Genomic DNA, 18,420 nt, shown 5'->3' on the forward strand with positions numbered 1-18,420 from the left:
TTTTGCCTTATTCTTATGTCAGTTATTATAAGCCTGGTGTCTTCTTCTGTGATCAGCCTTTTAGCCACCGGAAACAGTCCATCTTACAGTCATAGGGTCACAGAGTCACACAGCACAGAAATAGACCCTTCAGTCCACACTGACCATTCCAACCAGCTATCCTAAACTATTCTAGTCCCATTTGCCAGCATTTGGCCCATATCCCTCCAGTCAAGTACCCATCCAGATGCCTTTTAAATATTGTAATTGTACCAGTCTCCACCACTTCCTCTGGCAGCTCATTTCACGCACACGCTGCGTGAAAAAATTATCCCTTAGGTCCCTTTCAAATCTTTCCCTTCTCAGCTTAAACCTATGCCTCCTAGTTTCAGATTCCCCTACCCTGGGAAAAAAAAATCTTGGCTATTCACCCTGCCTATGCCCCTCATGATTTTATAAAGCACCATAAGGTCATCCCTCAGCCTCTGACACTCCAGAGAAAATAGCCCCAGCCTATTCAGCCTCTCCCTATAGCTCAAACCCTCCAATCCCAGCAAAATCCTTGTAAATCTTTTCTGAATCCTTTCAAATTCAACAACATCTTTCCTAAAGCAAGGAGACCAGAATTGAATGCAGTGTCTATTTACTCTATCTTTACTTTATATTTTCTAACATATATAATATATTTATGTATCTTTATTTATTCTACCTGAATATTTATGATTTTAAGCACCTTTATCAAATCTCCTCTTAGCTTTCCCTTCTAGAAAAAATAACTCCAACATTTTCCAGTGCTATCTACAGCAACTTCTCATCCCTGGAACATTTCAAGTAAATCTCTTCTGTACCTTTTCCATTTCCTTCAGAGTGTGATGTTCAGAATTGGACACTACTCCACCTGAAGGCCACACTATTGTTTTTACCAACCTTCTAGCTTTGTACTCTATGCTTCCTCTTATAGAACACAGGATCTCATTTGCTTTAGTAACTACTTTTTTTTAACCAATCTTCACTTCAGAGTTTTGTACGTGAACACCCCAAGGTCTCTTTCGCACCCTTTCAAAGTGTGCCGTTTAGTATGCATGATATTTCTATAAAAATCTATCACTTCCAACTTTTTAAGCATGACATTTTACCTTCCCTGTGTCCACCTACTCCATTAGTTTGACTGTATCCTCTTGAAGTCTATCACTATCCTCCTCACTCCCAATTTCCATGTCATTGGCAGATCTCAATATTATGCCGTCTTCTCTGAGGTGCAAGTCATTATCTGATCATCTTTTTGAAATAATTTTGATTGAAGGATAAACATTGCCCAGGGCACCAGGCAGAATTCCTTTACTCTTCTGCAAATAGTGTCATGAGATCCTTTATGCCCATCTTTCATGGCAGACAGGGCTCTGGGAGGTTGGTAGCAGAACGATGTGTTTTAAATGTGCCTCACCTGTGGGGAAAATCACATTATTGATGATCTTCAGAGTGGGAGATCTGAATCCTAATGGAACTTTGATGACAACATGAAGCAGTGGATTAGAATAGAAAGGACGGAAATCCATACAGCTCAACAGTAAAGGTAGAAGCTGAACTCTGGACCAGGCAGGAATTTGATTTGTGCAATCTATAGCTCTGAGCAATCATCCACAGATAGCTTTCCACCCATTCATTATGGTGTAATGGACACATTATTGTGAAATAAAGAGGATATAAATTCCCCCAAAGGCTTAGTGGGCAAAGGCATTGCCCTGTGTGTCACGGAAATATGAAGAGCAAGAAGATTCCAGGTTTAATTGGATGGCTTTTTCAGAGAATGAGTGCACAATCATGATGGGCTAAATGATCTTCTCTTGTGGCTGTTCATGCTATGATTGATTCTTATGACCATAATGTCAAGGAGCAGCTGTAGGCCATTCAGCCCTTTTAGTCTGCTCCACCATTAAAAGAGATCTCAGCTGATTCGGTAATCCTCAACTCCAACCTCCCTCCTCATCCTCATAACCCCTGATTCTCTTGCTTATTAAAAATCTGTGGACACGCCACCAGGTCGTCTTTGACAAAAGAGCTATAAATGTCTGATTGCAGTATGAAAGTTCGATGAAGATGACATGCCATTACACTGACAAGAGACCATTCAGGTGCTGTCACTGCTTTCAGGGAGTCATGTGATCACCAGCAAGTTCACACCAGAGAATATTGTGTGTGGGGGAAGAGATCCAAGCAATCACCCACCTTATTACACAGTACAGGTAGTTCTGCTGTAACGCGTGTTTCGTTAACGCAAATTGTTTGTCACGTGATTGATGAATAGGGGACGCTGTTTGGATAACGCAAATTTTCTCCTGTACAGGTATAGTGATTTTCTACGGCAGTTTCCTACAGTGAGATTTTCTATAGCGCAAGGTCACACAAGAACGTGACTATCACGTTATAGGAGAACTATCTGTAACTTGCTCATTTATATAAGAAACTTTTCAAAGTTCTGTGATCAGAGATTTAAAAGCAAAATAAACTTGCTGTCATATGCTTGGCTAAGTTAGCTGATCTCAGCCAGGCAAGTTCTTACGTGAACCTGCCACCACCTTTCTCCCTGTGGTAGATCAGTCTGGTTATGTATGAAGAGAGATCGGACTGATTAGGACTATCTTCACTGGAGTTTAGAAGAATGAGGAGGGATCTTACAGAAACACAGCAAGGATGTCCTGATGACCGAAGAGTCCAGTACCAAGGGCCACGATATAAGGATATGGGGCTGAGATGATGAGATATTTCTTCACCCTGAGAGTGGTGAGCTTGTGGAATTCTCCGCTACAGAAAACGGCTAAGGCCAAAATATTGAATGTTTTCAAGGAGGAGTCAAATGTACTTCTTAAGGATAAAGGTATCAAAGGGGAAAGGGAAAGAGTGGGAACAGGGAACTGAGTTGGATAATCACCATGATCAGGCTTGAAGGGCTGAATGGCCTGCGCCTGCTCCTATTGTCTATGTTTCTATGTTAATGAGCACTATCCAGGAGATGAAGAATACCCAAGGAAATGCCACCTAAGAACTAAACATTCAGAAGGAGTTGGTGAATTATACAGCACTGAACTTGGCGATAGTGAGAAGGAGAGTATGAAATAGATCAGGTTGAAAATATAGTGGAGAATCAAGCAGAATGCGTGTAAACTGAGAATGGAAATGAGAGAGGCAAAAAGACCGCACGAGAAAAGGTTGCAGTGGGCAGAGTGGCCAGACATCAGCTTTACATGTGATGTTCTGGGATTTTAGTTGCTCCGGCTACGGTAGTTTACCAAGTGGCTCTACATCCAATATTTGACTCTTTGTCCACTTACATCAGTCAGGCAACAGCAGGGTCCTGTGCTTTGTCCTTTCTCTATCTGCAGCAGGCTTGCCTAAGCAGACTCATGTAATCAGGTCTCTTTTAACACTTGTTTCCTATCCCTCCCCCACCACCTCCTCTTTGACATCTCCTGACACACATCACAAAGGTGTCCAGGTATGTTGGTCTCCAGTGCTGACTACCCTGTTAGTGAGTAACAGGCAAGGGACCACTTAAAGTCTTTTGTGAACATGTAAACAGTAATAGGATGGTCAATAAGAATGGCGGGTCTGAAGTGAGACTGTATAGGAGATCTTATTGTGGATCCACAGTGCAGGACCATAGCCATGTACAAGCCCAGCAGCTTCAAGAAAAGAGACCTGAGTTGATATAGCAACTAATGTGGCTCATAGAGTCTTCTGGCTCTGATGATTTACCTTGTGGGTCAATGGTTTACAAAGGGCAAATATTAAGAGGCAAAAGTGTCATCATCAATTTGAAGAGTTAACCAAAAGTCCAGAACACAAAGTTACCTCAGCATAACCTCTCCCAATCTCAATAGGGTTATATAAAAGGTGTGTTTTCTTAAAGTAAGGTACAATCGTCACTTGAATTCAGTGAGCATTTATATTTTAATTTACACTTTGACATGTCGCACATAAATAACATTGTAAACCAGAATGTAAACACAGAATGAAAGTTTCTAATAGAAATAAGCAAAAGCTCAAAAGGCTCCAAAACACCTAGTCGCTTTGGTCAAAGAAGAAATTTAAATTAATATAAAATACAAACAAATTTTAAAAAAAAATTAATTCCACTGTCAGCAAAGTTTCCAGACAGGTTTCTGCTACATTCATTGGAACTGAGTCCACAGCAGAGTCCAGTCGACACGAGGCACTGTGCAGCTGTTGCACAGAGTTCTCGGTTAAAAATCAAAACCAAACACAACACGGAAGCATTACAGTTAAAAAGGAATAAAGTGTATCCAGTGATAAGAGTAGTGATGCTTCGGTTTGCATTAAACCAGTCAACACAAAAACAAATAAGCTCAGTCCAGTTCTTTTTACCTCGCCCAAACTGTGCTGGTTACTGCTGCGAGGACTGTCTGGCCAGAACTTCTTGCATGGAAAAAAGACAAGTCCGTCTTTGATTTTAACTTGTTGTCTCTGATTTAGAGTTTTTTTTTGGGGGGGAGGTTAAAAAAAAATACAATTATTGCTGCTACATTACCAGTAAGCAAGAAATAACAAATCTATCCAGTTTACTTTCTGTTCGATCCCTGAACCACTGGACACACAATGAGGTAGCTGTTGTTCAGCTTTACAATCTCATCCACAATTCAGTGAAAACAGAGATAACTGAGGAACAAGATATGGGAAGAATGAAAGAGAGAGATGGAGAGGGTAGAGAGAAAGATGGGAGGGAGGAGGAACAGAAAGAGGGGTGGAAGGAGAGAAGGGATAGATGGAGTGAAGGAAAAGAGAAAATATGAGTCGAGTGAGATAAAAGGTTACAACAGGACACGAGTTAAACTTCCTGCTTTGGCAATACACCATATTGCAACAGTATTTTGCAAAACCATTTTAGAATGCTCCAATGTAAGTGACGGGTCTTTCTCCTTCTCCATTATGATGTTGTTAAACGTTTTAAGAATAAAAATGCAGTTTAAAGTATCTACAAAGAATGGCAACAGAGAAGATAAAAATAAAACATTTCATTATTGGATTACAATGATTAACTCGGTCATTGTAAACATCATTTTTAGGTATTGCTTAACAAAGTAAATTGTGTAATAAATTATTTGAATATTCCTGAAAAAATAATTCTGCTTAAAATGATTGTCTTTTAAGGTTTTTCTTTTAATAGGCTTGTCATAGCTCTGCCAAATACTTTCTTTAAGATGCCCTGAGTTGAATTGAGAGATGCGCTGACTTGGGGTGGTCGGAGGGATGGGAATTGGGTTTGGGATCAGCTCTGATGGAAAATCAGTCAAGTCTATCCTGCAACACCTGCAGATATATCTATGTACATTCAAATGCTACAGGCACCTCATCTCCTTAGGTCAGAGACACGTTGCATCTCTCTAGTTGCAAGGATCGATGTGTTCAACTGTTTCTTGCTTGACTTTTATGGGCACGAGAGGTAGAGGGCTACCATGAGACATGTTCAGGACTGGAGTCTCCAAGTTCTCGTACAGGTTGCAGCCAGAGGAGAGGAGGTTGTTGCCCAGGTTCCTTTGAAAAGGGTTCTTTAGACTGGCTTCTTGTACCTCCCTCCTGAGCATGCTGAAGATCTGTTTCTCGATCGCCGACTCTACCTCATCACTGTGCCCCAAGTCATCGAGCTTGTCCGCACTGTCACTTATGTCAAACTTGTTGATCTCCTCGTTCAGGCGGTTCAGGTCCTCCAGAGACCGCCCAGCACCCGGGGCGACGGGGCAGTTTCCTTTGAGGTGTGCCTTCAGGCTGCAATGGTGAATGTAGGTCTTGTGGCACTGCAGGCATTTGTGAGGACGCTCCCTGGTGTGCAGGCGTTTGTGCAGCTTGAGATGAACAAACTGTGTGAATTTTGCCGGGCACAGCTTGCACTGGTAAGGTTTCTCACCCGAGTGTAACCGTAGGTGGGTCTTCAGGTTGCTGGTGCTGCTGAAACGTTTGTGGCAAACCTGCACAGCGAGAAGAAGAAAAGAAAGGAGAACTCTCAGCAGACTCATTCGCAGACTAATTTCCTGTAAATAAACCAAACTCAGCATTTATAATTAAACCTGACGATCTGCCAGCTTTCAGTCTATGGGTGGTAACCTTATAGACTTGCTGCACAGGGATAATTGTATAATCACACACAGCCATAAATAATTATGCTGTAAGGGGCTTCCCAATTTGGGTCAGCAGCTTTATTCACTGAGTGCCAGACATACACTGAAAGGTATGACCAAGGTTCAAAACCCAGCCTTCGTATTCTTTCAAGGGATGTGGGCACCACTCACAAGGCCAACATTTGTTGCCCATCCTGAATTGCACTTGAGCAGGTGTTGGTGAGCTGCCTCCTTTAACCACTGTGCTGCATATGGTGCAGGAGCACCTACAGTGTGGTGAGGGAGGGAGTTCGAGGATTTTGACCCAGTGATGGTGACATTGCAATTTAGGATGCTATGTGCCTAGAAGGGCAACTTGCAGGTGGTGATAGTAGTTCCCATACACCTGCTGCCCTTGTCCTTCTAGGTGTTAGAGGCTGGGGGTTTGAAAGATGCTGTTAAATGAGTGCATATTGTATATGATACGCACTGAGCATCTGCAGTGGAGAGAATAAATATTGAAGTTGGTGGATGGGTGCCGATCAAGCTCATAATAGGACCAAGCTTCTTGAGGCTGCATTATGTGGGCAAGTGGGATTCCATCATATTCTTGACTTGTACCTTGTAGATGGTGGACAGGCTTTGGGGAGTTAGAAGGTGAGTTACTCACTGCAGAATTCTCAGCCTCTGCCTGCTCTTGTGACCACAATATTTATTTGGATGGTCCCAAGGGTGTGTAGGCAGTGGGGGATTCAGTGATGGTAGTGCCATTGAAAGTCAAAAGGAAATGGTTAAATTCTATTTTGTTGGAGATGGGGTACTGCCTGGCACTTGTGTTTCATGACTTTCACTTCCACTTATCAGAACAAGCCTGGATGTTATCCTGGATAGGATATGCTTCAGCATTTGAGGAGTTGCAAATGGCACTGAAGATTGTACAATTGTTAGCGAACATCCTCACTTGTGACCTTATGATGAAGGGAAAGTCATTGATGAATTTTTGGTCCTAGGATATTACCCTAGTCTTGCAGACATGTCCTGGCACCAAGGTGAGGTTACTGAGTGAGGTGAGAAGGGTCAGTGGTTGTGCAACATTTGGTCTACAGTTTCCAGGTGTAGTTAGGCGTGAATGTCAGCCAGGACTCCTACTCCAGATTCTGACCCTTTCTGAAATGTACGGGACATCTTCCATTATCACAGTCTGCTGACTCTCATTGTCTTGCACAATTCCTTACAAATTGGTATTGGAGTCAGACAGGAGAGGACTGTTCATTCCCATGAAGCCCAACCCCAAAGCAAAAGAAATTTTAATACACATAAAAGCCACATTTTCCCCAAGATTGATGAATTATGAGACATCCCGTGGTTCCATTAAACTTCAAATTGTTGGCTTCATTAAAAAGCTGTTGCTTATTAATCTTGCCTTTTCCTCATAGACACAACCCATTGCTCATACTACATGTCACTAATTTCTCAATCATATCTTCATCGGGCAAGACGAGAGACAGACCGATCGAGCCCAATGATTCAATCCTGCACTGTAAAGGCCTTCAATTTTGCTTGCTATTTCTCTGTTAACTGCTGATGCTTCGATCTGTTTTCATGAAATGATGACCTTCTGTGGGTGACTTACACACTAATTATTACTAAGAACAGAGTGACAGAGTGGGTGACCCTCATATGCCCTTAAAAAGTCACCGCCCTTATTGTCAGGAACAGTACAAATAGCAATAATCGCAGTGCGTTATGAAAGTGACTGACAGTGCAAGACAACAGCTTAACCATTACAGACTTTGAAAAAATGTGAAGTACAACTAAGACAGCATCATATCTGGCACCTCAATGACTTATCAGTGAACTAAAAATAAACTTTAGTAATTTCCTAATATTGCAATTTTTGCACTAAGCACACGGCATTAAATTAGCATAAGTCTAGAAAGATTAGAGCTGATTCACTGCTCAATTATCCTCAATATTTCAGCAGAATATTTTAGATTTTAAAAATATTTTTTATTTACATTAATAGAACCTTCTTCTTACCTGACATTCATGTGGCTTTTCTCCAGTATGAACTAGATAGTGCTTCTGTAGGTGTGCCAGCTGTGTGAAACCTTTATTGCAGGTCTGACACTTAAATGGTCTTTCCCCACTATGGACTCTCAAGTGGACCTGGAAAGAAATAATAAGTTCTCCACTTACAATTCATGTCACCGTTTTATATAAATAAAGCACATTTAGCATTTCAGATTTTAAAAAATACATTTTTTGCAAGAATGTAATCTCATAAAATCTATTAAGGAAACCATTGAGTGAGAGAAATTGGTCCACACTAAAACAAAACCAGAAGGTGAATTTTCACTGCATCTAATGTCTTTTTCAAGTAATTGGAAAATACAAAGGCTGACATTGAGAAAAATTGGGTGCTGATTTGCTAAGTGCCTCCTTATGAATGGATGTGACCTAATTTCACCACTAAAACTTTATTCATAATTACATTGTTCCGAGCCTTTAAATAACTATCACAGTAACTTTGCCATCCCTGTTTTAATGGAGGAAATGGAGCAACCAATTTATGCACAGCAAGCTCAACAAACATCAATGAAATAGAGACAACAAGGTGCAGGGCTGGATGAACACAGCAGGCCAAGCAGCATCATAGGAGCAGAGAGGCTGACGTTTCGGGCCTAGACCCTTCATCAGAAAAGGGGGAGGGGAAGGGGGTTTTGAAATAAATAGGGAGAGAGTGGGAGGCGGATAGAAGAGGGATAGAGGAGAGGATAGGTGGAGAGGAAACAAACAGGTCGAAGAGGCGGGGATGGGGCCAGGAAAGGTGAGTGTAGGTAGGGAGTTAGGAAGGGGATAGGTCAGTCCAGGGAGGACGGACAGGTCAAGGGGGCGGGATGAGGTTGGTCGGTAGGAGATGGAGGTGCGGCTTGGGGTGGGAGGAGGGGATAGGTGGGAGGAAGAACAGGTTAGGGAGGCAGGGACGAGTTGGACTGGTTTTGGGATGCGGTGGGGGGAGGGGAGATTTTGAAACTTGTGAAATCCACATTGATACCATTGGGCTGCAGGGTTCCCAAGCGGAATATGAGTTGCTGTTCCTGCAACCTTCGGGTGGCATCGTTGTGGCACTGCAGGAGGCCCAGGATGGACATGTCGTCTGAGGAATGGGAGGGGGAGTTGAAATGGTTCGCGACTGGGAGGTGCAGTTGTTTGTTGCGAACCGAGCGTAAGTGTTCTGCAAAGCGGTCCCCGAGTCTCCGCTTGGTTTCCCCGATGTAGAGGAAGCCACACCGGGTACAGCGGATGCAGTATACCACATTGGCAGATGTGCAGGTGAACATCTGCTTGATGTGGAAAGTCTTCTTGGGGCCTGGGATGGGGGTGAGGGAGGAGGTATGGGGGCAGGTGTAGCACTTCCTGCGGTTGCAGGGAAAAGTGCCGGGTGTGGTGGAGCTGGAGGGGAGTGTGGAGCGGACAAGGGAGTCACGGAGAGAGTTGTCCCTCCGGAAAGCAGATAAGGGTGGGGAGGGAAAGATGTCTTTGGTGGTGGGGTCGGATTGCAGATGGCGGAAGTGTCGGAGGATGATGCGTTGGATCCGGAGGTTGGTGGGGTGGTACGTGAGGACGAGGGGGATTCTTTTTTGGTTTTTATTGCGTGGACGGGGTGTGAGGGATGAGGTGCGGGAGATGTGGGAGACACGGTTGAGGGCGTTCTCGACCACCGAGGAGGGGAAGTTACGGTCCTTGAAAAACGAGGACAACTGAGATGTACGGGAGTGGAATGCCTCATCCTGGGAGCAGATGCGGCGGAGGCGAAGGAATTGGGAATAGGGGATAGCATTTTTGCAGGAAGGTGGGTGGGAGGAGGAGTATTCTAGGTAGCTGTGGGAGTCGGTGGGCTTGAAATGAATATCGGTTTCTAGGTGGTTGCCCGATATGGAGACAGAGAGGTCCAGGAAGGGGAGAGAGGTGTTAGAGATGGTCCAGGTAAATTTAAGGTTGGGGTGGAAGGTGTTAGTGAAGTGTATGAACTGTTCGAGCTCCTCGTGGGAGCACGAGGCGGCACCGATACAGTCATCAATGTAACGGAGGAAGAGGTGGGGTTTAGGGCCGGTGTAGGTACGGAAGAGGGATTGTTCCACGTAACCTACAAAGAGGCAGGCGTAGCTTGGGCCCATGCGGGTACCCATGTAGTTTTTTTTAAGCATTGTTGGTTAAGGGATAAATTGTCCAAGGCACTGCAGCATGCCATTTTACCTTTGAGACATGATCTGACTCACTAGGTTTCTTCAGCAGAATAATCTTTTAAGAAATAAATACCTTGAGATTTGATAGCTGTCCAAAGGTCTTGTAGCAGACATTGCACTCATACTTGATCTTCCCATTCTGCTTCTTTAGAGGATATGGGAGTGTTTTGTAACCGGTAAGACTTCGCTTTGGTTTAATAAGATTCATGGCTTCTTCACTGCTGCTGCTGGTGCTGCTGACCAAGCCAGCTGAGGTAGGTTTGGGTTGCATTAAATGTTCGGAATAGGAGGCAGCTGTACCAGCTGTCGGGGAACCGTTGCAGGGGCTTGAAGGCCTGTCTTTCAAACTGGCAGCAGAGCCTGCAATTGAAAAGGCACTGTTCCGCGCTGGTATGAGAAAGTCTTTCTGCTGCTCAGGAAGCAGAAGTCTTCGGGTTCCTTCAGGGTGTAACGCACTGGGAAGGACCGTCTGGTTGAACAGGTGCTGGGACAGGCCTCCGTTTCCCAAAAGACCGCCGTACAAGGGGTACATTTTGGGAAGAAGGCTGAAGCTGTTCACACCATTGATGCCTGGGAAGCCATTCAAGCCATTACAGCCAACTGGGTAATGAGGTAACAAGAACCTGGAATATTGAGTGTTTACTGGATTATAGGAATGCAAGAAGGCTGAAGGCAAATGGCCAGGAGGAGTGTAGGCTGTGAAGGAACTCAATCCTTCTCGGTTGTAAGGTCCGCTCAAGTAAGGAAAGGCCTGTCTGTGTTCCTGAGTCGAAGGTGTCAAAGGGGAAATGTGAGAATCTGGACTGCTGTGTGGCGTTGAGCTTTTCAAACTTTGGTCTGGGCTGCTTCTAGATGATGGACTGGAGGTAAGTGAAGACTGGATCGGAGAGTGTTTGACATAACCATGCCTCTCGATCCCAAAAACAGGACTAGGTTTCAAGTAGTCATCTGGAACGTGAGGTCTGACTGGGTACACAACACGAGGGAAGAAGGTTCGTTCTGGGCTATGCTTTTTGTTGATGTCCTGCATTTCTTTATCCAGAGCCATCAGCGGTTGGATAGCCTGTACTTGGTTCTTTTCCTTCACCATGTTTCCCTCACCACTTTGCCTTTTGTGCATCATATTGTCACTCTTCACTCTGTCACCCAGGTCACTCTCATATCTTTTTTCCTTTGGTCTTTGTTCTGTAGCAGAAGCTGGGCAAGGGAGAGAAAGAAAAGAAATCAGGAAATGAATTGTTTAAAAAAGAACATTTCTCAGCATTTCACATGTTTTTAAATAAAAGGGAACAGCGTAAACAATCAGAGGAATTGGACATTGAGCAGCATTTTGATTTGACAAGCTTGTTATCAGGAAGTGGTGACTTTTTTTAACTGATGTGGTACAATATGATCACCAGCACACTTTCACTATCCTCGATGTCTGAGACAAATATAAAGGCCCTGCCCTTAGCATGTCTACGCGTTAGAGGCAGCAACACAATGGACCAACCTGCACCAAGCCACATGCTCACTGGGTTTTTTTACAGGGACTACTTTACAAAAACTAGGAACAATCCAAGTGGTACAATCTTTCTCACCAGCAGCAGTAATCTGAATCAATGAGTTCAGATGTTAACAAAAGACAAGAGCACAGAACAACTGGTTTGTAAAGCGCCCACTTATCCCAGATTCCTGCTAATGAGGAGGGAACCTCAGCCCTGTCTCCACATAAATGACCTTTGCATGCTCTACTTCTGTTCTGGGTGAGGTAGCCCCCTGGTCCTAAGCATGTTGGGTGTGGCCACTGAGGTGGGGAGCGCTGAGCTGTATTGGTTGAAGACTCATTGTGGTTCTTTGGGTCTCTGTTTCAGTTGTATTAAAGGCCCTGTAGCCCTCGCCATCATACCCTTTATCCCCAACTGTTCCCCTGTTCCCTCCATTTCCCAATGCGAGTTCCACGTCCCTCTTGGAATCCAGCCAAGCTTTTATATTGAGGTAATCTGTAGAAACAGATGTTCTGCCATTTTTTTTGTTGATGCAGTGAAGTGGCTAGTTGAATCTATGATGCAATCTATATTGGGTGAACTAGAGAAAAGAGGATTCAGGGGACATGGAAGAAATGTGGGGATAATGGGATCCGTGTGGGGCATAGAGGCAACGTGGGAGCATGGTAAGATCTACAAAGTTTACATTTCAAAAAGGTACTGGCATCAAAACCCCCCTGTGACACCATTAATGATGAAACCTTGAATAGCTAGCCAGACTGCACAGAAAGTATGAGTGGGGTATGAAATGACATTTTTAAAAGATGCTATAATCTATGACTACACAAGAAAATGAAAAACCCACATTGATATCATATTTTAAAAGCGACTCAGAGCATTTCTAATACTCTAAAAAGTGAGGTCAGTAACATAGTGAAAGAACAAAGAGGTCCAGGGATGCAGATATAAAGATCTCTCTGGATGGATGGGTAGGGAAATCTGTGGAAATCTTTGCTTGGCACAAAATGGCATTGAATTTAAAAACAGGAAGGAGTAGTGAAATAAAAACAAGAAAATACAGGAAATATGCAGCAGTGCATGTGGAATGGGAAACCATTTCAGATTAGTGACTATCTGCCAGGGCTGTGAAAACTTAGAAGATGCAGCACGTTTCATGCAAACACAGAGGCAGAGAAGAGGGAGATGGGGAGAAAAGAGCAAAAAGAGAAAATTTGAAGGCAGGAATGATAAAGCGATGATGATGCAAGGGAAAAGGCAGAAGGTAATGGACGACGAGAGAACAAAGGTTGAAAGGAGACAATAGCAGAATCACTAACAAGAGCTGCTATTCAAAGACTGACGCGATGATTACAATGTGAAATTGTTCAGCTCGATGGTGGATCCAGAAGAAATGAATTGCCCAACTGAAATGAACACCATTGCACTTTCTTGTAACACTGTAAGAGGTCATGGACAGAGAGGCAGAGTGTGATTCGGGCTAAGGATTAAAATGACAGACCACCACAAGATCAGAAACTCTCTTGTGGGCTGACCAAAACAATCACCCAAACTCCACTTGGTCTCCTCAATGCAAATAAGAGCAAACTGTGAAGGCGTAGCAAAAACTCACTAACATAAAACCACAAAGAACAGATTATTTGTGCCGGTATTATAAAAGGCTTTAAATATTGGAACAGAGAAGGCTAAGAGAGACCTAATAGAAACTTCAAACATTATGAGATGTTTTAGCCGGATTAATAGAAAAGGATCGTTTCCATTTTGGCATCTATCATGATATTGATTGATGATTATCACCAGAAGAATGAAGGGTTGAATTAAAAGATTTTTTTGATTTGGAAGAATGTTTTTAGCAACCCACGGCAGACTTTAAGACATTTGTAAAATGACTAGGCTAAGTATATGAACAGGGACAAACATAAAATAAAATGAAGTAATAAGATTGGAGCAAATCAGAAGTGGGGACGGGCTTGGTAGAGTTGTGTTGAGTGAAACAAGATTTCCATCCTCTGTGCTGTCATTTCTGTGGCCATATGCAATGAGGTTTTCTGAAGTGCGCTCACTAATCCAGGCAAAAGCAGCTGGCGTTTTAAACAAGACATCAGCATTGGCGTGAAGGTTCCTATTGCATAAGGGTATATGGGTTTGAAAGGGTTAATGTTGTGGAGTGCCTTAAGCCTTGCCCAATATAATGATGTCATATGGACTTGGGTAGGACAATAGTTTAGGATCAGTGTAACCTGCACATAGTTACTATCAGTGCAGTAAACCTGGTGATAACTGCCATGGATCACCCATACAACATCACCTTAGTCTGATTTTGTTGGTTGGGAGAACATTCCTCAGTTGCATTAAGGGATGTTTAATGTCTGGATGACCCACCTGAAGAGAGATAGATGTGGCCTCATCAAAAAATGTCACTTATGCAGCACTCCCCAAAATGTCTCAGAACTGAAGAGATTAGCCTAGATACATTTAGGTCTGGAGTTCTTTTATAACTAATACCATTTGTTTTGGAGAGGGGACTGCCTACACTGAGCCAGGAGCAGATCATTATGCCCAACAAGTCTGTCTGCTTTATATATATCAGGGCTGTTCCAGTGTTTGATAAAGCAAATATCACTGTCTTGATAAAATGAGCATTTTTGGGGTCATGGGCAAAGAAATCTCTCCTATTAAGTCTACAAGTCACTGCAATTAACAACTCAGCCATTCAGAAAAAGAAAAAAAACTGGATGAAGCATCTCTTTGTTGGCTCCCTACACTTTAAGTACAAAGTGCTCCCTAATCAATGGATATGGGCAAAGGATTGGGTACTTAAAGTCAAGCTGAATTGTCTTTGTGAAGAGCTAGTATGGGTCATGAAGGGCTGAACAGCCTTCTGTACTGTGACCATAATATGATTCTGTGCTTCATGTATGGATGTGGGCAACTCTAAGCTATGATGTGACGTCCATAACTGCTGAAATACTGCCATATAGGCCTCAGGACCCTACAGTTAATGTGTCTTCACTGAACCAAGTTTGACCAGATGAGCATGGCATAACCAATTTTTCTTTTTGTCAGATAAATTCCTGCACCGGGTGGTAGGAAAACAAGCAGCTCATTCCCTAGGTGTTTTCTTTCCGTGTGGTGTTTACAGTCCTGGCAGTCCATTTCCATCAATACCAAACCTGTCACAGTCACCTGTTTAAGTGAGGACACACGCCCCAGCTGCCATTTAACTTGACATCCCTGAGCTGTCAGACAAAGTGCTTTTGGAAGCCAGGATGAGTGTGCTTAAATTTCAGGCATAATGATGGACGACTGCTGTATTATAGCACTCAATGCCTCTCCACACTGCCAGCCCTAAACAAACAGCAGTGAGTGGACTATGTAGGCAAGGTGCTGATAGTAACCACTGATAGCATGATCTGGCTTCCTTGGGCCACTAGACAAAAATAAATAGAAGGTTATCGAGGAGATACCTATCTCTGAAATAGGGCTTGGCAGGCAGGAAGTTCAAGTAGTCATTGAACTTTTCTCAGTCACTGCACCGGAAAGTAAACTGTCAGTGAACCCCAGAGCGAGCCAAATGGCAGGGGGGGGGGGGGGAAGGGGGGGGTGGAACAACACATTAAAATAAGGGATCCCTTTGGCAAGGTGGACTAAGAGAGCAAGAGGATCACAGCATATTTCATTTCACTGTAACATTGCTCCAGTGAGGTGCAGTCTTCCTGCAACTGTCCTTAAAGGCACAGTTTTTGTTTTGAGAAATCAGGCACAAAGTAAAGCAGTGTTACCATGACAACTGATGTGCAGAGTTAAGCTGTCCTGCTATTTCCTCTTCAAACACGTGCGCTTGTCATTCTTTTAAAAAAAGAGCAGAAACCCACAACACACTTGCAGATTATTGATAGACACTGGAGTTTATGGGCCTATCAGTTTTCAGACCACCCTACTTTTCTTTTATTCATTCATTCATAGAATGTAGGCATCACTGGCCAGGCCAGCATTTATTACCCAGAGGGCGGTTAAGAGTCAACCACATTGCTGTGGGTCTAGAGGTACATTTAGGCCAGACTAGGCAAGGATGGCCGTTTTCCTCCCTAAAGGACATGAGTGAACCAGCTGGGTTTTTCTGACAATTGACAGCGGGGTTTCATCATCAGATGCTTAATTTTTATTGAATTCAATTTCCTCCATTTGCCGTAGCAGGATTCAAACACAGGTCCCCAGAACATTACCTAGGTCTCTGGAATAAAGATGTCGCATTAATACAACTAGGCCATCACTTGCCCATGTGTGTAAATATAGAAGTGATGGATAAAAGGCCAGTCCTAGCAGACTCCTCCTTCACCTTACTCTGTGGAACAGACATTTCAAACTGATCGACATAAACCTTTCACAGCATTTCTCAACTCAAACACAGCATGCGTTCAAAATGATTGCTGTGGTTTGATATCAAGATTGGTTCATATCCCTCTCCTTCCCACTCTAACACACTTCCCAGAATATTAGATAACTCTCCTTTAGGTGCACATTAGTGGAAATAGCTGCAGGGGAAGAGGATTGCAGTTATGCAAATAGTTAACATTGCAATTGTAGAAAGGATCAGTTGGTCTCAAAGGCACTGCGTTTGTGGGTGGGGAATGCCTCTGACACGGAAGTATGATTGCTGCACACATCACACCGTGCCTCTTAATTCTGCTGAATCACTTCTGATACTAAATTAAGGAACAACTGGGTGGGCCTCACACTCAGTTCTGAAGAACAAAATAAAAAGGCCCATGTTCAGAAGTAGAATAGCCCACAGGAGATTTAGATGCCAGCCTCGGAGATTACTCCAGGCTTGCTTGACAAACAAGCACTGAATGGAACAGTAATAAAAGTACAAGTAACTCATAAACAGGGACTGCTGCAATCCTCTTATCTGCAGTTAAAGGATGACTTTCTCATTGCCTTCATGCATCTACTCCCAAGGTTGCAGGATGTGACTATCTTACATTTGGCACTTCTATCCTGGGAAGAAGCAGTAAATAAAAAGTTTCCAATGTTTCATTTACAGAAAACAAAGACATACCCCTCTGCTGTCTGGCTTCAGTCAACCACATCCTGAAAATCCCTTATATTGTATGGTAATATAGTTAGAGAGCCAGAAGTGGGGACTGGGCAAGGGGGTGAAGTGGGGTGTAGAAGAATTTTATAGTGTGGAAATCAAGCATTTGTTTGAAAAATCTCCAAATGATTGCTTTCTTAAGAACTTTCTTGGTAAATCCTGAATGTACAGAACAGTAATTCAGTTGCATTACATTGTTTAGCAAAAGCACAATTGCAGAATCATTACGTCACTGAAGGAGGCCATTTGGCCCATCGGGTCTGCACCAACTCTTTGAATCAGACTAAATTAGCTGTTTTGTAAAGGCTATTTAGGTTAACGCAAAAACAAAAATTCTTAGCAAAATGGGTCGCAGGATAACTTCTGTGTACCCAAGTAAATTTTCAATTGATTTACATGCGTTTGTCTGCCATTGGCAAATTATAGTGAAGACTGTAATAATAGTACTGAAAACTGCCATCTTAACACAGTTTGTTCAAAAAGATCATGATTTGTTTTTGTTCTAATGGTTGATTTTACAACTGCTCAATTTGAAACCATTGCCAGCTTCAACTAAAATGTGCATGAAATCAAAGGAATTAAATCTGAAACATTCTGAAAAAACACAAATGCCATATTCCTGTTAAGTGCTGTAACAGATCATACACAAACTATAAGTATTTAGAGATCTAGAGAGATAAGAAGTGTGCTCCTGGATTGGAAAAATCTATAAATAATCCTATTTCATAAATTAGCAATCATAAGATAACTTGCACCTACTCAAAGAGTGTTGGAATGAGATGTATGCTAATTAAAGAGGAACTGAACTTGCTGGCACATATTATAATGAAAGGAAATGATGTATTGAACAGCTAAAAATGAGTTAATACTGAATAGAACAAATCTCCATAAAAACTAGTAATTGATGAATTGCTATTTATGATGTCCTATCCTCATTCCCTGTTTGAGCTCAGATATTTAGGCTCTGAGGGATAGAACATCCAAAAACATTCCCATTTATGGAATACTGTAAGGGAATGTTCTGCAATAAAAGATTATCCTAGCCAACTTTAGTAGTTTTCTTTTCCTCTAAACAAATAGAACTTGTCCTCACCATCAGGCTGATCTCCTGATCTGTGCTGCCATTTTCCCTGAAGTTCCTCCCTTCGAGGCAGGTCAATGCACTCTGGAAATGTGGAAATAAAAAGAAAATTGAGGTAAACCCTAAAAAGATAAATATTTAAGACCTTAAGAAATAGGAACAGGAGTAGGCCATTTGATCCCCTCAAGCCTGACCCGCCATTCAATAAGATCATGGCTGATCTGACGTTCCTCACGATCGCTTTCCTGCATTTTCTCATAATCCTTGATTCCCTACTGAATCTATTTCAGTTTTAAACATACACCAGGGCTCTGCCCAAACAGCTCTCTGTGGCAAGGAGTTCCAAAGACTCAACACCTTCTGAGAGAAGAAATTCCTTCTCATCTCAGTTTTAAATTGGCCCCCCCTTTATTTTGAG

The 18,420-nt window shown here is 42.8% G+C and overlaps 1 protein-coding gene across 4 annotated transcripts in view; it reads right to left on the reverse strand.

The window, feature by feature from the left end:
- Positions 1-4,465: 4,465 nt before the first annotated feature.
- prdm1a (PR domain containing 1a, with ZNF domain) overlaps positions 4,466-18,420 on the reverse strand; it is a 35,459-nt gene continuing 21,504 nt past the window's right edge. For all 4 annotated transcript variants that reach the window (XM_020533799.2, XM_020533797.2, XM_020533798.2 and 1 more), the window contains exons 5-8: positions 18,015-18,086; positions 10,413-11,536; positions 8,130-8,258; positions 4,466-5,960 (exon numbers count right to left, since the gene is read on the reverse strand). In XM_020533799.2, the coding sequence (XP_020389388.1) occupies positions 5,379-5,960; positions 8,130-8,258; positions 10,413-11,536; positions 18,015-18,086 (1,907 nt within the window). In that variant the 3' untranslated portion in view covers positions 4,466-5,378. The remainder of the gene's footprint in view (positions 5,961-8,129; positions 8,259-10,412; positions 11,537-18,014; positions 18,087-18,420) is intronic.

Source organism: Rhincodon typus, chromosome 5 (genome assembly GCF_021869965.1).
Source record: "Rhincodon typus isolate 14 chromosome 5, sRhiTyp1.1, whole genome shotgun sequence".
NCBI lineage: Eukaryota > Metazoa > Chordata > Chondrichthyes > Orectolobiformes > Rhincodontidae > Rhincodon > Rhincodon typus.